We start from the raw sequence: 15,206 nt of genomic DNA, 5'->3' as shown, positions 1-15,206 counted from the left end.
CTTACCTTTGGGGTGAAATAAATTGTGGCGGCAAAGGCAGTGGCTGAGGCGGTGGCACCTGCGGGCCACTGTGACTCAGGTGTGCAGGGACAGCTGAGGAATGAGGCCGGCGGCTTTCTTGGGACGGAGATGGGGCCCTGGTTTGATTTGCATTTTCTCCTAAAATGTTTTTATGCACCACAGCTCGGTCACTGTGACTAATCACAGGATTTAATGGCCTTAAACTGCTCACTAAGGACCCAATTCAATTAAAAAATGTCCTGCGGAAGCCATGAATAATCCTCTTGTCTTGCCTTCTCCCCCCCCCCACCGCCCCCCAGTCTTCCAGAGGCTTCTATCCTGCAGAAACCAAATGGATTTTTTTCTCCTTAATTTTTTTTAATTGACGTGAACCCTGGTCCACAGTCACATCCTGCCACCTCTGGCTTCACTTCTCCAGGACTCCCGAGGGACTCAGGCTGGGTTCACGCTCCCCTGGGACTGACTCAATGCTATTAGTTTGACAGGTTGTGGAGCGAGATGCCCGTCAATGCCAAGGGGAGGCTCAAGTACCAGGACTTCCTCAGCAGGTTCAGCACCGAGAGAGCACCCTCGACGCCCATGGCTGCTGGAGACTCTGGAGACTCGACCGTTGCCCAGAGGGGAAGCAGTGCCCCTGAGGCCTCCCAAGGAACCAGATCCACCGTCCACTCTCCTCGGGCCCCCAGAACTGGGTTGAAATCAAGGAGTTACCCCAGTGTGAGTTCCCAGCCTGATATGTGTCCCATGTCATCTCAGGCAGATCCATGCACACGGGCCGGGTGTTTCTCCCTCACAGTGCAGGTGACAGATTGGGCTCATGATTCTGGGGGGGGGGGAGCTCTAGTATCAGTTTGCAGCGGGGGTGGGGGTTGGGGGTGCAATTTGAGGAAGGATGGGGGAGGGGCAGGATGGAAAGGGGAACCTAGAAAAGGCCAGAAGGGAAGGAAGAGGTAGAAGTAGGGCACAGCCTCCATGGGCGGGAAGCCTGGCTCTGACCTTGGGCACCACCCGCACGGATGAATGGATTCCCAGTTTACACTGGAGTCAGGTGAGACCTTGGGTGTTTCCCTGGGCCTCAGTCCTCTCAGTGTGACAGAGCCCTGAGTCATCCCTGGCTGGGGGCGGGGGCGCCTCCCTTGTCCTTGAGCAGAATAGCACTGACTCCAGGGAAGGGCACCTGACACCACGCCAAGTGCCCACCAGGCAGCTGCTGTGTGCTTACACCATGCGCCTAGAGAAATGTGGCCTCAGGTGCAGGGTCTGGTAGGCACTCATACACTCAGCACTGTCTCTATAGACTGTCTGTGCACTGGGTGTTTGCTACGGCTCCAGATGGACAAAGGTCCCCACCCAAAGGGGCTCTGGTGTCACAGATCCCAGGGTGACAGTGAGCGTGGTCTTCAGTGAAGTCAGAGGTGAACAGGAGTCAGCAACTCCTTAAGGCTAGCCACATCCTAGACACCACACACTAGAGGGAGATGATTAGGTTGCTGGTCTTTCTGCTGAGATCTGGGCAGAGAGATGACCAGCGGCACTAAGGGGCTTTAAACTGGGAATCCGGGGAAATAAGCGTAGCTTTGAGGTAGTAGGCCCGAGAAAGGCTCCATCTGATGTGGCTGATCTTGAGGGTGGGAGGATCCCCAAGCCAAGGAGCACAGGGAGTTTGTGGAATTTAGGAAGAGCAAGAAGTGGTGCACGCTCTAAAACATGGCTGTGTATTTAATTCCAAAGCTGTTCTTATGGAATGGCTCGTGGGCAGAAGTAGGGTCCCTCTCCTGGCGCCAACAGAGCTGAACTTCAGACCTCAGGTCCACCCTGTGGTTACCATGACTGCCCTCAGGAGACCTCCAGTTGAGAGACCCTTTCCCTCCCCACAGACCCCATTGGGCACCCCACCCCTGCAGAACTGCGAGCCCATTGAGAGCAAGCTCCGCAAGCAGATCCAGGGTTGCTGGCGCGAGCTCCTGAAGGAATGCAAGGAGAAGGACAGGAACAAGCAAGGAAGTGTCACTGCAGCAGAGTTCCTGGGTCCGTCTGACTCTCCCCTGGGGAGACGTGCCTCTGTCCTGCCAGCTCTGGGGGTGGGGAGATGGGAGGAACCTGTGAGGGTGCTCTTGGGTGGAGCCTACTGGTAGCCAAATGAGGGCGAGAATGCCTGAGTCCCCAGCAACTGTGCTCTGGGCTGCTTGGTCCTCAGCTCTCGTGGAGAAGTTCAAGCTGGACATCAGCAAAGAGGAGAGCCAGCAGCTCCTTGTCAAATACGACCTGAAGAACAACGGCAAGTTTGCCTACTGCGACTTCATTCAGAGCTGCGTCCTCCTGCTGAAGGCCAAGGAGACCTCACTGATGCGGAGGATGAGGATCCAGAATGCAGACAAGATGGTAGGTGTGTGCCGGGCGATGGTGGCGTACACCTTTAATCCCAGCACTCGGGAGGCAGAGGCAGGCGGATCTCTGTGAGTTCGAGACCAGCCTGGTCTACAAGAGCTAGTTCCAGGACAGGCTCTAAAGCCACAGAGAAACCCTGTCTCAAAAAACAAAAAAAAAAAAAAAAAAAAAAAGATGGTAGGTGTGTTGCCCTGGAGACCATAGGGTCATGAACCAGGCACCCTTCGCTTGTCAGCACAGGTGGACCTGGACCCACAGGGTCCCCAGGGGCTGCCAGTCAAAGCCTGACCCTGCCCTGCCAGCACCAGCCAGGACTCGCCACCTCCCCACAAATGCCCCCTTGGATCTCTGGCTGAGCCCCAGGATCTGTGCTGAAAATGAGACCCTGCACCTCCATTCCCTAACTATCTGAAGCCCCAGAACAGTGGGAGGAGGCTGCCAGGTCTGCTAAGATAGCGGGGACTGTGTGTTAGGGTAAAGATGAGACTTTGGAGACATCAAATCTGTGATATTAAAAATGTCCTAGAAATTGATTTTTTTTAAAAAAAAAAATCTTCCCTCTACTTCTGGAACCCCGAGGGCAGAGTCTAGAGATACAGCCTGGGGCCTGAAAGTCTTTTGGAGGGAGCCATCTACTCACAGTGGTCATTCTCGGTCTGGGGCAGTGCTTCCTCCCCGCAGAGTGCCCTGGGGTAAAGAAAAGGCCAAGTGGGCATGGGGGGCCCAGGGCTCACAACCACATTAAACTTTCAGCACTTGGCTGTGAATGTACACCGAGGGAGTGGAGCCTGGGCTGAGTGTGGTTGGGGCTTGAGCAGCTAACACCCCACCACACCACCACCCCTGCTCATCCTCTGTGACTGCCCTTGCTTGCCTTTCCTCTTTGTTGGTGGAGCGAAGCTTTTGGAGACAGTTTCACCATGTGACCCAGGCAGGCCTCAAACTTTTTGCACTCTTTCTATCTTGCCACCAACGCTCAACTGTGGCTTCACAGGATGGCAGAGGCACTGAGACCCAACCAGGAGAGTAGCCCTGGCTCCCCTTTCATTCTCAGCTGTGAAATCGTCATTACAAGCAACAAGCACATCCAGTGCTTACCTGAGCTCCATCATACCCTAGCCGTGCTCACGGTTCTCAAGAATGTGGGACCACAAAGTGTGTTCTATGCCCCTATTCCATCGTCTGGAATACTGAGCTAGATAAGGAGTACATCTGGGCTGGGCACACTGCTGAGCAGTAGAGAGGGGAGCATGCTTGAGTAGCTCACATAGGGCCCAGAAGCAAGCAAATCTAATTCCAGTCTCATAGCTCAATGGGGACTGATGACCTCACCCCACCCACACCCTCACCTGGGCAGCCATCAGAGGGATTGGAACAAATGGTACGTTCAAAAACAAAAACCATACAGGAAGCCCCGTGAAGTTCTAGGTGAGATCCAGTATCAGATGCCGCTTGCCCGTAGGAGCCAGTGAAAGGCAAAGCCAACTGTACCTCAAGCTAGCCCAGCCCTATGAGTAGTAGATGCCATTCTGGTCCTCCTTGGACATTCTTGGGGCCCAGGAACCTAGCTGGAGAACCATGGGATCTTGTACTCTGCAAAGCCTCCCTAATCTAGTCTCCTTCTGCTTCTCTGGCCTCAGATTCCCCTCCTAGAAATGATCTAGAATGGTCTATGAGGAGTAGATAATGGGTCTCTTGGGAAGAGAAAGTTGATAACCTGCTGTCTGGAACAGAGGCCTCCTCCAGATATTTCCCCGTCCTTAGAAAGTCTGGAGGACCATGATGGGAACTCTGAGTGTCAGAAGGAGACTAGGCTCTTGCCAGATGTCCCAGAATACACCCACTGGATTCTCCTGCCCCCAGTGTTCATTGAATACAGAATGGTTCTCCTTCCTTGGTTGGAAAGGCTTCCTGTCCTAGGCCATCCTGGCCATGGTGTGCCATGGCCTCGGCTCAGAAGCCCCATTGCAGGGAAGCTGAAAGGGAGATTTCCTCCTCTGGAGGCTTCAGTTTGCTCAGAAACTTTGAGAGTAGGGCAGGCATGGCGTGGGCAAGCAGCTTGGGCCACAGGGTTGGTTGGGCTGGGCAGCAGTGTGGGTGAGCCAGGTTACAGCAGGGCCCTGGCAGGTGGGCAGATTGTCAGCCAGCAAAGCTCTGGGCACTGGGGGTGTCTCCTTCCCAGATGTTAAGTGACAAACTGAAAGCAATGGAACCTCACTAGTTTGTTTTATGTCGGGCCATGTTGGTCTGAGCTTTCCTAGGACTCGCTTCATGTTCTTGCCTGCAATATACCTCCATGCTACGCAGACATGTGTTGGGGCTGAAACACTCAGACATCACACCTAAAGGAATAAGCACTGTGCTGTGATAATTTCCATTAACATGCACGGTTGCACCCTGTAGCTTTTCAAATGCCCTTCATCAAAGAACCTGCTGGAAGGCCTTGTCTTTGTCCTTACCCCAGTAGGACTTTGAAATTGGCCTAGTGTCTGCATGGCCCTGTCCTTACAAATGGGACCTGCTGTGACTGGATTCGAGCTGGGATCATGTTCCCTCCCTCAGCCACAAGGTTCCATCTGAGAACTGGAGGCAGGAAGAATCCCCTACCCGAAGGCTGTGGCAACTCTGAGGTGTTCCCACAACCCTCTGCACCTGTGAGGCAGTAGATCGGAGCAGGGCCAGGCCTCCCGCTGAGGAGGCAGTGTGCTGTGTCTCTGCCAGGCCCGCCCCAGTTCCCAAACGCCTTCCTGATCTTGGTTTTAGAAAGAAGCCGGTGTGGAGACTCAGTCCTTTTACTCGGCCTTGCTGAGGATCCAGCCCAAGATTGTTCACTGCTGGAGGCCCATGCGGCGTACCTTCAAGACCTACGATGAGAACGGGACTGGGCTCCTGAGCGTGGCTGACTTCAGGAAGGTGAGACGCTGCTCTCCCTGGCTCTGGTGATGTGGTGCAGGGACCAGGCCTGAAAGGCCAGTAGCATGGAAAGCTCTAGAGACCCTGCACTTGCCCACAGAGGCCCAGGCCATGGCCTGCTTGCCCCTTACTTATGGAAACTCCAAGGAGTGGGCGCGTGTGTGTGTATGAACACACAATACCTGTGTTTCCTTTGAGACCACACTATTGCTATTGCTAGGCTCCCAACCTAGTCCTGTGTCCTATCAGGGTCTTGGGGAGTGTTGGGACAGCCCAACAGTGTGCACGTGATAGTGGTTTCCTACACAGGGAGCCCCACTCCACCCCACAGTGGTGTCATTTAGCTTCAGCTAATCCTGGATGCCACATAACTCTGGGTCTGCCACCCTCTGCCTCCCACCCACAACCCACTCATATGCCACTCCAGCTTCCCATGCGCGCTGGGGCCAGGCATCATCCCAGCCAGGGAGTCTGTCTTAGTCCATTTCAGATAGGAGACAATAAGATTAGGGTTCTCCTCCCCTTCCCAGGGACGCAGGGTGGGTCAAGCAGAGAGGATGGTAAGAGAGGGACGTCTTCAGCAGAACTGGAGGTGCGGGACATGGGTGTGAATGGGGCCTCAGGTTCCTCCTCTACTTTTCTTCCATTAGGCTCAATGGCCACCAGCTGCCCTCAATCCTGGGGCCCTGGGATCTTTTAGCCCATGTTCTAGGGACATGTTTTAGCCCATTCTTCTTAGGAATGAATGATAACGTGAGCCACAGGGAAAAACGATAACCTAATTTCTACATATTATCAGGGAACTCTAGCAGGATTTGTCTGGGCTATAAGGGTATAAGACAATAACAGCTTCAGGAGGAAGGCTCGTTTTTCCCATGTAGAAGGCTAGAGGTGGGACTTCCAGAGCTGGCTCAACGGTAGGGTCGGGGACCCAGTTTTGTCCTGCCACCCTCAACACCCAGCTTCCTTCCCCACCTCATGGTCCAAGGTGGCTTCCGGAGCCCCCACCTCTTCCCAGACATTAAGAAAAAGGCATGCCCCGTCCCTTCAGAGAAGGTGTCCTGGGTCCTGCCACTGGAAAGGAAGGAGGTGATGGCAGTGGGCACCTAGCATCCTCAGCCAGGGCTCCTCTGTGCCCTGAACCTCAGGATTAAGGATGGGGGCGTCCACCTGCAGCCACCGCCACTGCTAACCCACCTGCTGGCCCCCAGGTGCTGCGGCAGTACAGCATCAACCTGTCGGAGGAGGAGTTCTTCCATGTGCTCGAGTACTACGACAAGTCGCTGTCGTCCAAGATTTCCTACAATGACTTCCTGCGCGCCTTCCTGCAGTAGGCATCCAGGCGGGGCTGCACTGGGGACAGATGGGGCCTCAGGGTCTGTCCCCAAGACTAGCAAAACCAGACAATGGAGGGCTGCAGTGAATTCCCCAAAGCGACTTTATAGCCTAACCCTACCCAGCATCAGGCTCCTTCCTAAGACGTGCAGGCTCTCACTCCAACCCTCACTGGGGCCTCCCTGGGTAACCGCAGGGCGGCCACTGGCCTCGGGTGCCCTCACTCATTAGTATGAGCAAATAAAATAGTCTTTGCAGGAATGACTCTTGAGACTTTGGAAGAACTACTGCTAATAAAATGTTGTAAAACTTGGGGTTCTTAGGGGTTTGTTCACGACTGCCTGCAGGGCACCCCCTCCCATCCATGGTCCCTGCACCATTATCTGAGAGCCAAGGCTGCTTCTGCCCACCCACTTCTGCCTTAGATCAGAGGACAGCTGGAGCCCCGTGGCCATGGCCATCCTGATTAGTTTTTTTGTAAACTTGGCCCAAGCTAGTCATCTGAGCAGAGGGAACCTCAACTGGGAAATTTCCTCCATCAGCTTGGCCTATAGGCCAGTCTGTAGTGCATTTTCTTGATTAATGATTGATATGACAGGGTCCAGCCCACTGTGAGCAGTGCCACCCCTGGGCAGGTGGTCCTGAGTCTGAGCCTGAGCAAGTCATGGGGAGCAAACTAGTAAGCAGAGTTCCTCTGTGGCCTCTGCATCAGTTCCTGCCTCTGGTTCCTGCCCTGGCATCCCTCAGTGATGGAGTGCGACCTCAGAGCTGTAAGATGAAATAAACCCTTTCCTCCCCAAATTGGTTTTGGTCATGATGTTTATGCTGCAGCAGCAACTAGGACAGTGTCCCTGCCCCTGCCCTCTTCTCCTGAGTCCCACACTCCTTCCAAGGTGGGGACCCTCCCATGACCTCTGGGGCCGCCTAGGGCAGTATCCCCGTGCAGGGTGCACCCTCATCCCTCCCTCTTCCCAGTAGCACTGGGCACCGAGTCCGACTGGCAGGGTGCGACAGCAGACCACTTTGCACCCACACTTGGTGACCACGCCTAGTCTGGTCAGGCACAGCCTCTGGATCCCTCTCAGGAGGAAAGCAAAGCTGCAAGCTGGCCGGTAGCTTGAGTCCAGGGATCAGCTCTGCAGGGAGACCTACTTTTTAAACTTGGTCACATCTCTGGCTCCCAGCACTGTCAGCCAGATGCCTGGTGTGACATGGATAGGGTCCTACTGCAGTCCCTCACTGGGCTCATGAGGATGTCTGGTCCATGCCATTCCAGCCCCAGACACCCAAAGGGTCCCTGCGTCTGCTGAGTAACCTAATGAAATCCAGTGTGGAGGATGAAGTTGCGGGGGGAGGGAGGTTGTAGGTGTTCACACATATGCCTCAGCCTTTGTCTTCCCCACACGGACTCTCACACAACCTTGAACTCAGAATCTGCTGTCTGTTCTGCCAGTTCCTCCTCAGAATGCAAAGCCAACTCCTGTTTTCTTGTGGCTGAGACACTCTTGTCTGGTACTATTTAGGAGCTGAGAGGGGGAAAGGGTGGCAACAATAGGAGGCAGGACTTGAGGGGGCCCACAAAGCCCAGAATATTCACTCCCTGTCCCTGCATGGGGAAGGGTGGGAGCCCCTTGGTACACACGCCCAGCCTTCAAAAAAAACGACAGTCTGCAGAGACAGGCATGAGGCTCAGATTCGACGTGGATTTTGGACACTACCTGAAGGTGAAAGGAGCAGACATGCTTGTTACAAATGGTAATGGGAGAGGAAGATGGTGAGCCTGACCGCACAGGAAACTCCAGCAGCGAGGAAGACCAAGGGATCAAGAAAAGTGTTGCAAATGCAAACCACAGTGGCACGACGACGGGCTTGTCAGCAAATGAGACTGGACACAGTAGCAGACCGGCAGGGTGTGCACAGACGCAAAGAGAGGGGCAGGGAAATGACAGGACGCTGGGAGCTGTCGGGCAGGAAATCAGAGGAAAGGGAGAGACCCTCCACAAGCCTGCTGGTGACACCGGACGTCAGAAGGAAGAATACAGGGCCAGGTGCAGTCACATGCACACCCAGCTGTGGAACCAGCCAAGGGATGAGGCCCACTGTCTGCAGAGGGCCAGGGTGAAGACCCATCTCTTCCCAGAAACCACCTCTCCCCAGATGGCCAGAGATGAGGACTGACGGGTGAATGGCCGAAACACCACAGCTGGCAGAAGGCCCTGCCAGATTAGGGAACGCAGCTTTCTAGACACACACAACCCAAAGGACACGTTTATAAGTAGGGCTCAGTGGCATGTGCTTGGAATCTCAGTGCTGGGAGAGGGGGTGACAGGCGAATCCCTGCGGATTCAGGCAGCCAGCCTAGCCTACTCGGTGACCTTCAGATTCAGGAGAGACCCTGTCTCGAAAATAAGGCGGAGTGACTGAGGAAGTCACCCAAGGTTGATCTCTAGTCTGCACGCACGCATGCATGCACATATGCATGCGCACCCATTCCCATGCAGGCACACCCCCGTGCACACTTATACCCCACGACACACACACACACACACACAAACTTCTCTCAGCAGTCAAAACAGTGAGGAAACAAGAATCGTTGTGTTGAACCAGCATGACCAGCCTCACAGGACATTCCTAGAACTAAGTAGGCAATGTGCCACCGGGTCATTAGACATCACTATCTCCAGTTAGCATGCTCAACTGGAAGGGAAGTTGTGTTTATGACACACTGCTTATGAAAGCCCCTTCCAGAAGAACAGTAAACCCCAAACCCCCACAGGTGATCCTGTACAGTGGCAGACTGCACTGCAAAGCACTGATCAACAAAACCATAGATCACAACGCAAGGAGATGCATGGTGCTCCTGAGTTGGAAGACTCGGTAGTGCGAACACATCTTCACAGTTAGGTTTTCCCCAGAGACTGATATTATTGTGTGTGCCTGTGTGCAGGTACCCGCAAAGACCAGAAGAGGAAGTCAAATCCTTGGGAGCACAAGTTTTGAGCCATCCCACATAGGTTCTGGGAATCCAACTCTGGTCTTCAGCAAGAGTACCAAGTGCCCTTAACTACCAAGTCAGCCATCTCCAGGCCTCCCTCCCCGCAGTTTGAGCAGTGCCTTCTATACAGTCCCAGGCAGGATCTCAGAGGGTGTTTTTGGTAGACAGCAGCCAGCTAACCCAAAATTATGTGTAGAAAAAAAAGGAGGATGGAGTATTCTCCCTCAAAATCTGGGGGGAAAAAACAACATAATTTGAGGACTCACATAAGCTAATCGGAAGGAGTACACACAAGCAGAGTAGTTAGGGGTACCGCGTCATCAAAAGATGATGGAGCAAAATGGGGAGCCCAGAACTGTCCCACACAGATGCACCCTGCTGACTCTGACACATGGAGGAGCAGTGCCTGTGTGTAGAGCATGAACCTCGGCACACCTCACACCATGCAAGATTGAGCCCGGAACACACAGGTGTGTGAAACAGAACTTAAGCCTGAGAGAAGTCTGCCCGACCTCGGGTTGGAAGCACCGCCTGCCTCGGTCAGCATTTCGTCGCTGTGACTAGACACCTGAGGTGGGACACTTCTGAGGAAGGCAGGTTCAGTTTGGCTCACCGTCTCAGAGGGCTCAGTCCATCGGCCTGGTTGCTTTCGGCTGTGTGGTACACGTAACAGGTGGGCCTGGTGGAAAGGATTGCTCACCTTGTGGCGGCCAGGAAGGAGGAGAATATGGGCTCCCAGCACTCCCTTTGACCATAAACCTGCAGTAACCTAAACTTCCTCCTGCTAGGCTCCGCCTCCCAGTAGAGCCACAGGTTGATGATGTCCTATCAGTAGACTCTGGGAAACACCTGTTACAAATGATACAAATGATACTGTTGCTGTGATGTCTTCGCTCTTACCTTTGGCTCTGTAGGGGGCCCACCACCCAGCTCTCAAATACATCACACATGGAGGCTTAGTCTTAATTATGAATGCCTGGCCTTAACTTGGCTTGTTTCTTGCCAGCTTTTCTTAACCTAAATTATCCCATCTATCTCTAGCCTTGGGAGGTTTTATCTTTCTCTCTTCCTGTATACCTTTTCTTTCTTTCTTACTCCATGTCTGGCTGGGTGGCTGGGTGGCTGGGTGACTGGGTAGCTGGCCCCTGAAGTCCTCCTCCTCCCTCTCCCAAATTTCTCCTCATTTATCCTCTCTGCCTGCCAGCCCCACCTATTTCTCTCTCCTGCCTTGCTATTGGCTGTTTAGCTCTACTAGATCATCAGGCATCTTAGGCAGGCACAGTAACACAGCTTCACAGAGTTAAACAAATGCAGCGTAAACAAAAGTAACACACCTGAAAATAGTAGTTCCCAACGAAGAACAATGGAACAAAAGAAAAAAAACGACAAATTGAGCTTACTGAAAGAGTTCAGCATTTGCTCTGAGAATGGGACTGGAAAGACCAACCCACAGACAGAGAGAATATATAGGATTTTAAATACCACCACAAGAGGCCAGAGAGATGGCTTGGTGCTTAAAGCACATGTGAGCAAGGAAGAGAATCGGAGTTCTGAGCCCCAGGGCCCTGTGGTAGTTACCTGTTTAGTGAGGGGCTGCGGGCAGGCCTGTTTTTCATCCCTCCCAGCTCCCACACGGCTAGCTTTACACCCGAAATAACAACACACGAACTGTATTCATTTAAACACTGTCTTGCCCATTAGTTCCAGCCTCTTATTGTCTAATTCTCACATCTTGATTAACCCAATTTTAGTAATCTGTATAGCACCACAGGGGTGGCTTACCGGGAAGATTCTAGCCTGCATCCATCTCGGAGAGGAGAGTCATGGCGACTGCTTGAGGCATCTGACTAACTTCCCTCCTTCCCAGCATTCTGTTCTGTCTACTCCACCTATCTAAATCCTGCCCTATCAAAAAGCCAAGGCAGTTTCTTTATTAACCAATGAGAGTCCGCCATCATACCTGTGACGTCAGCCCTCAGGAGGAGGAGCAGGAGAACCAAGACATCCACCTGCCCGGATGAGTTCTTGTAGGCCGTCTCAGCAGGGCTGCAGAGGGGTAGAGCTCAGTAGTAGAGTGCTTGCTTAGTGTGTGAAATAAGGAAAGGAGGTGGGAGGGAGGTGTGCCCCAGAGAGTCTGCTGCACTGAAGCAGCTTTAATGTGATGATGCCGTAAGGCAGCAGCCTTGGAGAGGAACGCTACCGACTGTGGCTCCGATGGTTATGGGCGGAAGTTGGGGTGGTTCTTCCTACGGAAAAGGGTTTTCGGGAGCAATGGTTCAGAAGTCAAGGTCCCGGGGCAGGATGCTGCAGGCCTGTGAAGCCTTGGGCAGTCTGAGGAGAGGTTTATGGGGGGTTGTTATATGCCCGTCCTAGGCCACCCCTCAGGCCTTTTCTGCCCCAGATCCATGACTTTACTTACTGTGTCAGATGTGTCCCAAGAGAAGCTTCTACTCCGTGTCATTTTGTCAACTGGACCACAGGACACCTCCTCTCACGACCCCAGGTCACCCCCTGCTCAGGAGGCCCAAGCAGATCTGTGTGGCTTTTGCTTATACCTGTTCTGAATTCCACACTCCCACTGGCACCCCCATCTACTGCCGTCCTTGGCTCTCCATGGCCTTTGTCCTCCCATCTACCTTTCCCAATCTTCCCTTCCAAATCTGTCTGTCACTGCAGCATTTCTGTATCCAAGCCAGGCCCTTTGGGAGGTGCTAAGGGTTGTGACTGGATCAATAAAGAGCTGGATGCGGGTTATTCAGGATGAGTGGAAGAATGGATAACTTGATGTGTGGATGGATGGATGAATGGAGGGATACCCTGGAGGTCAGGTAAAGTAATGGTTTCATCAGTAGTGTATGGTCAAATGAGTGTGGATAGATAGCTTGGCTGATGCATAGAGAGATGAATAATTCTGTGGATGGATGGTGGATGGATGGATGGATGGATGGATGATGGATGGAATGAGGGATGGTGGATGAAAGGGTGGGTGGATGGTAGACAGATGGAGAGCTTGCTGGGTGAGTAGATGAATGGACATACGAAAGTATGAGCCATTGGGTGAGTGAGTGTATAGAAAGATGAATAGCTGGACAGTGGATGTGTATAAATGGTAGAAATTTGTAGCCAGGAGAGACTTAAACTGGGGTGGCTTTCTTAGGTAATATGTGAACCTTTTGTCTGTCTAGGGCTGGTTGGCCGTATCACCTTAGAACAAGCCACACCACAGTGCTTCATTTGGGAGCTCAGACACTCAGTCAAGCACAGCCCTGCCATGACACCACCTCTGCAGCCCCTGCAAACACAGGAGGTGGGGATAAGCATGGAGGGCTCATCACCAACACACAGGGATGTCTTTAGCCTCTAGAACTCGGGGTTCTCCTCCCTCTGCCCCCTCGTGACCCAGGGACACCCACAGAAAGATCAGTCAGGCAGACTCGGCTTTTTCTTTTTACAAAGACTTTATTGTCTGACATGCTTGACAAAAAAAAATTACAGCCACAATCAAGTTATGCCAAAATGATTGAGGAGCAGGCCATCTTTCGAATCCTGAGGACTTCCAGTGAATTTTTTTCCCTTAAAGATAGCTGCCCCCACAGCTTTCCTTCTCCACATAAAAATATGCCATATTCTAAAGATGCCCTAGGAAAAACCTTTGTTTAAAAGTTTATAGTTCTTGGTCCACATAGAAACTGTAGAGATGAGACAGCACACGGGAGGTGCGTTTCCTCTGCCCCAAACATGCCATGCATCTGAGGCACAGAGAAGAGGCCTTGTAAATGTCCCCACACACCAAGAACCACTTGGCCCAAGCGAGATTCCTGCGGCCCTGTGGCTGGTAGGACACCCCTGTCCCGGCACCACAGGCTTCCTGGGAATGCAGCCCCACCCACAGTGAGCCACCACATGAGCCTGGCTCATTCACTTGCTGGGAAAGAATTGGAAATGGGTCTCACACGATGATGGGGTACCAGGCTCGAAGCTCAGAATTCCTTAGGGTCTAAGGGGCTCTCCATCGAGAATGGACGAGAGCCAGTTTTGAACAGGACCCTTCAACATGAAACAGTCTTGGCCCACGCCTTGCCTTGTAGAGAGAACTCTGGTGGTGACAGTGAGGGCTGGGTGACCAGAGATGAGGTCCCAATCTCGTCGCTGCCCACTTTGCACTATGCATCCTCAGGCAAGTGACCTCGTTTCTCTGGCCTCGGTGGCCTCTTCTCTATAACAGGGTAAGAGTACCCACCTACCTTGCAGGAATGACTGTAGAGAAACCAACATTATACTGAATGAAAGGTACCAGGATAGCTGGTCCCAGGCCAAGGAAGTGAGGCCTTTGTGTCAGATGCATGACACAGAGGGTGTAAAACAGCAAGGGTCAGGACAAATAACTATTTTTGTGACGTGTTACTAGGAATCGGAATTAAGTGCAAAAATAGTCCACAGAGAACAAATATCAGCATTTTAAATAATAACAACTTCTGACCCTGCCTGCTCCTGCCCCAGGGCCTGCTGGCTCTGTCCCCTGCAGATGGGCTCACCCAAGGCCTAACCCAAGAAAGGCTGCAACCCCAGGTAGCCTTGCCATCAGTGCCCAGGGCTGCTCTGTCACGGCGCCACCTCCTGGTAACCAATGGTACTGACAAACCCAGCAAACAATCCTCTGAAGGGGAAATCACATCAAGCAATGAAGCCCATTGTGGACACGAACAGAACCAGGTTAGGAGTGGAGGGGCGTGTGTGCCACACAGATTGGACATGTATATGACCAGGTGCAGGGGATCAGCCCGCAGAACCCCCTTGGATGTTGTGATCTACAGAGTCATGTGGTCCCAGGGGGCCCAAGATGGCCTCACTATTATTGAGGAGTCAGCCAGAAGAACCACCCAGAAGGACCAAGACCCCCAAATCCAGGCTCTAAGCAGAAGCTAGGGACACCCGTCTATTGTCCACACCAGCAGCAGGGTTCTAAGGAAGAAGAGGGACTAAGCCAAGCCAATGGCTGTAGGCCTGGCCAGGGGCTGTTGGAATTCCTGAGATGTCCCTGAACACTCCGAGATTCCTGCACACAAGGAGCAGGCCTATATCCTTTCCTCCATCCAGGGGAGGGCTGTGTGTGCCCCAACCTTGGGGCTCAAAGCTACAGAGATGCACTTGGATAACAGGACATTTGTATAAAACTTCCCAGAACTCATCCAAGGGCAGTGGCTCCTTAGAGCAGGAGGGTGCTGATCGAGTGTGGTGACACTTCTGTCATTTCCCCACCAGAGAGGGCTGTGAGCCTGTGAGGCGCTGCGATGAAGGACAGATGGACACACAGAAAACAGAAGTGAGCACGGTGCCCCGATGGGGCTGCTCAAGGCCCCAGCAGTGAGTGGCAGAAGGCTGACAGTCAAAGGCGATTTCTTTTATCCCAAGGATTCTACTCATTGCTGGCTGGTCCCATGGCCAGATGGACCGTCTGGGCTGTTCTGCATGGGAGGAGGTGGGTTAGGGGATCCAGGCTCTCGGCCAGATACACGGAGCTGACATGGGCAGGCAGAGCTGGAGTGGGGAGCAG

The 15,206-nt window shown here is 53.0% G+C and overlaps 1 protein-coding gene across 3 annotated transcripts in view; it reads left to right on the top strand.

The window, feature by feature from the left end:
• Positions 1-6,656, top strand: part of Efcab6 (EF-hand calcium binding domain 6) — a 166,603-nt gene extending 159,947 nt beyond the window's left edge. For 2 of the 3 annotated variants that reach the window (XM_038343334.1, XM_038343335.1), the window contains 5 exons: positions 499-738; positions 1,899-2,049; positions 2,219-2,403; positions 5,173-5,322; positions 6,534-6,656. In XM_038343334.1, the coding sequence (XP_038199262.1) occupies positions 499-738; positions 1,899-2,049; positions 2,219-2,403; positions 5,173-5,322; positions 6,534-6,656 (849 nt within the window). Of the gene's footprint in view, positions 1-498; positions 739-1,877; positions 2,050-2,218; positions 2,404-5,172; positions 5,323-6,533 lie in introns of all 3 variants that reach the window. The other variant, XM_038343332.1, reaches the window with a different exon arrangement.
• The last annotated feature ends 8,550 nt before the right edge of the window (positions 6,657-15,206 follow it).

Source organism: Arvicola amphibius, chromosome 9 (genome assembly GCF_903992535.2).
Source record: "Arvicola amphibius chromosome 9, mArvAmp1.2, whole genome shotgun sequence".
Classification (NCBI taxonomy): Eukaryota; Metazoa; Chordata; class Mammalia; order Rodentia; family Cricetidae; genus Arvicola; species Arvicola amphibius.
Note: the sequence above shows the minus strand (reverse complement) of the source record. Positions and strands in the feature narration are given on the sequence as shown.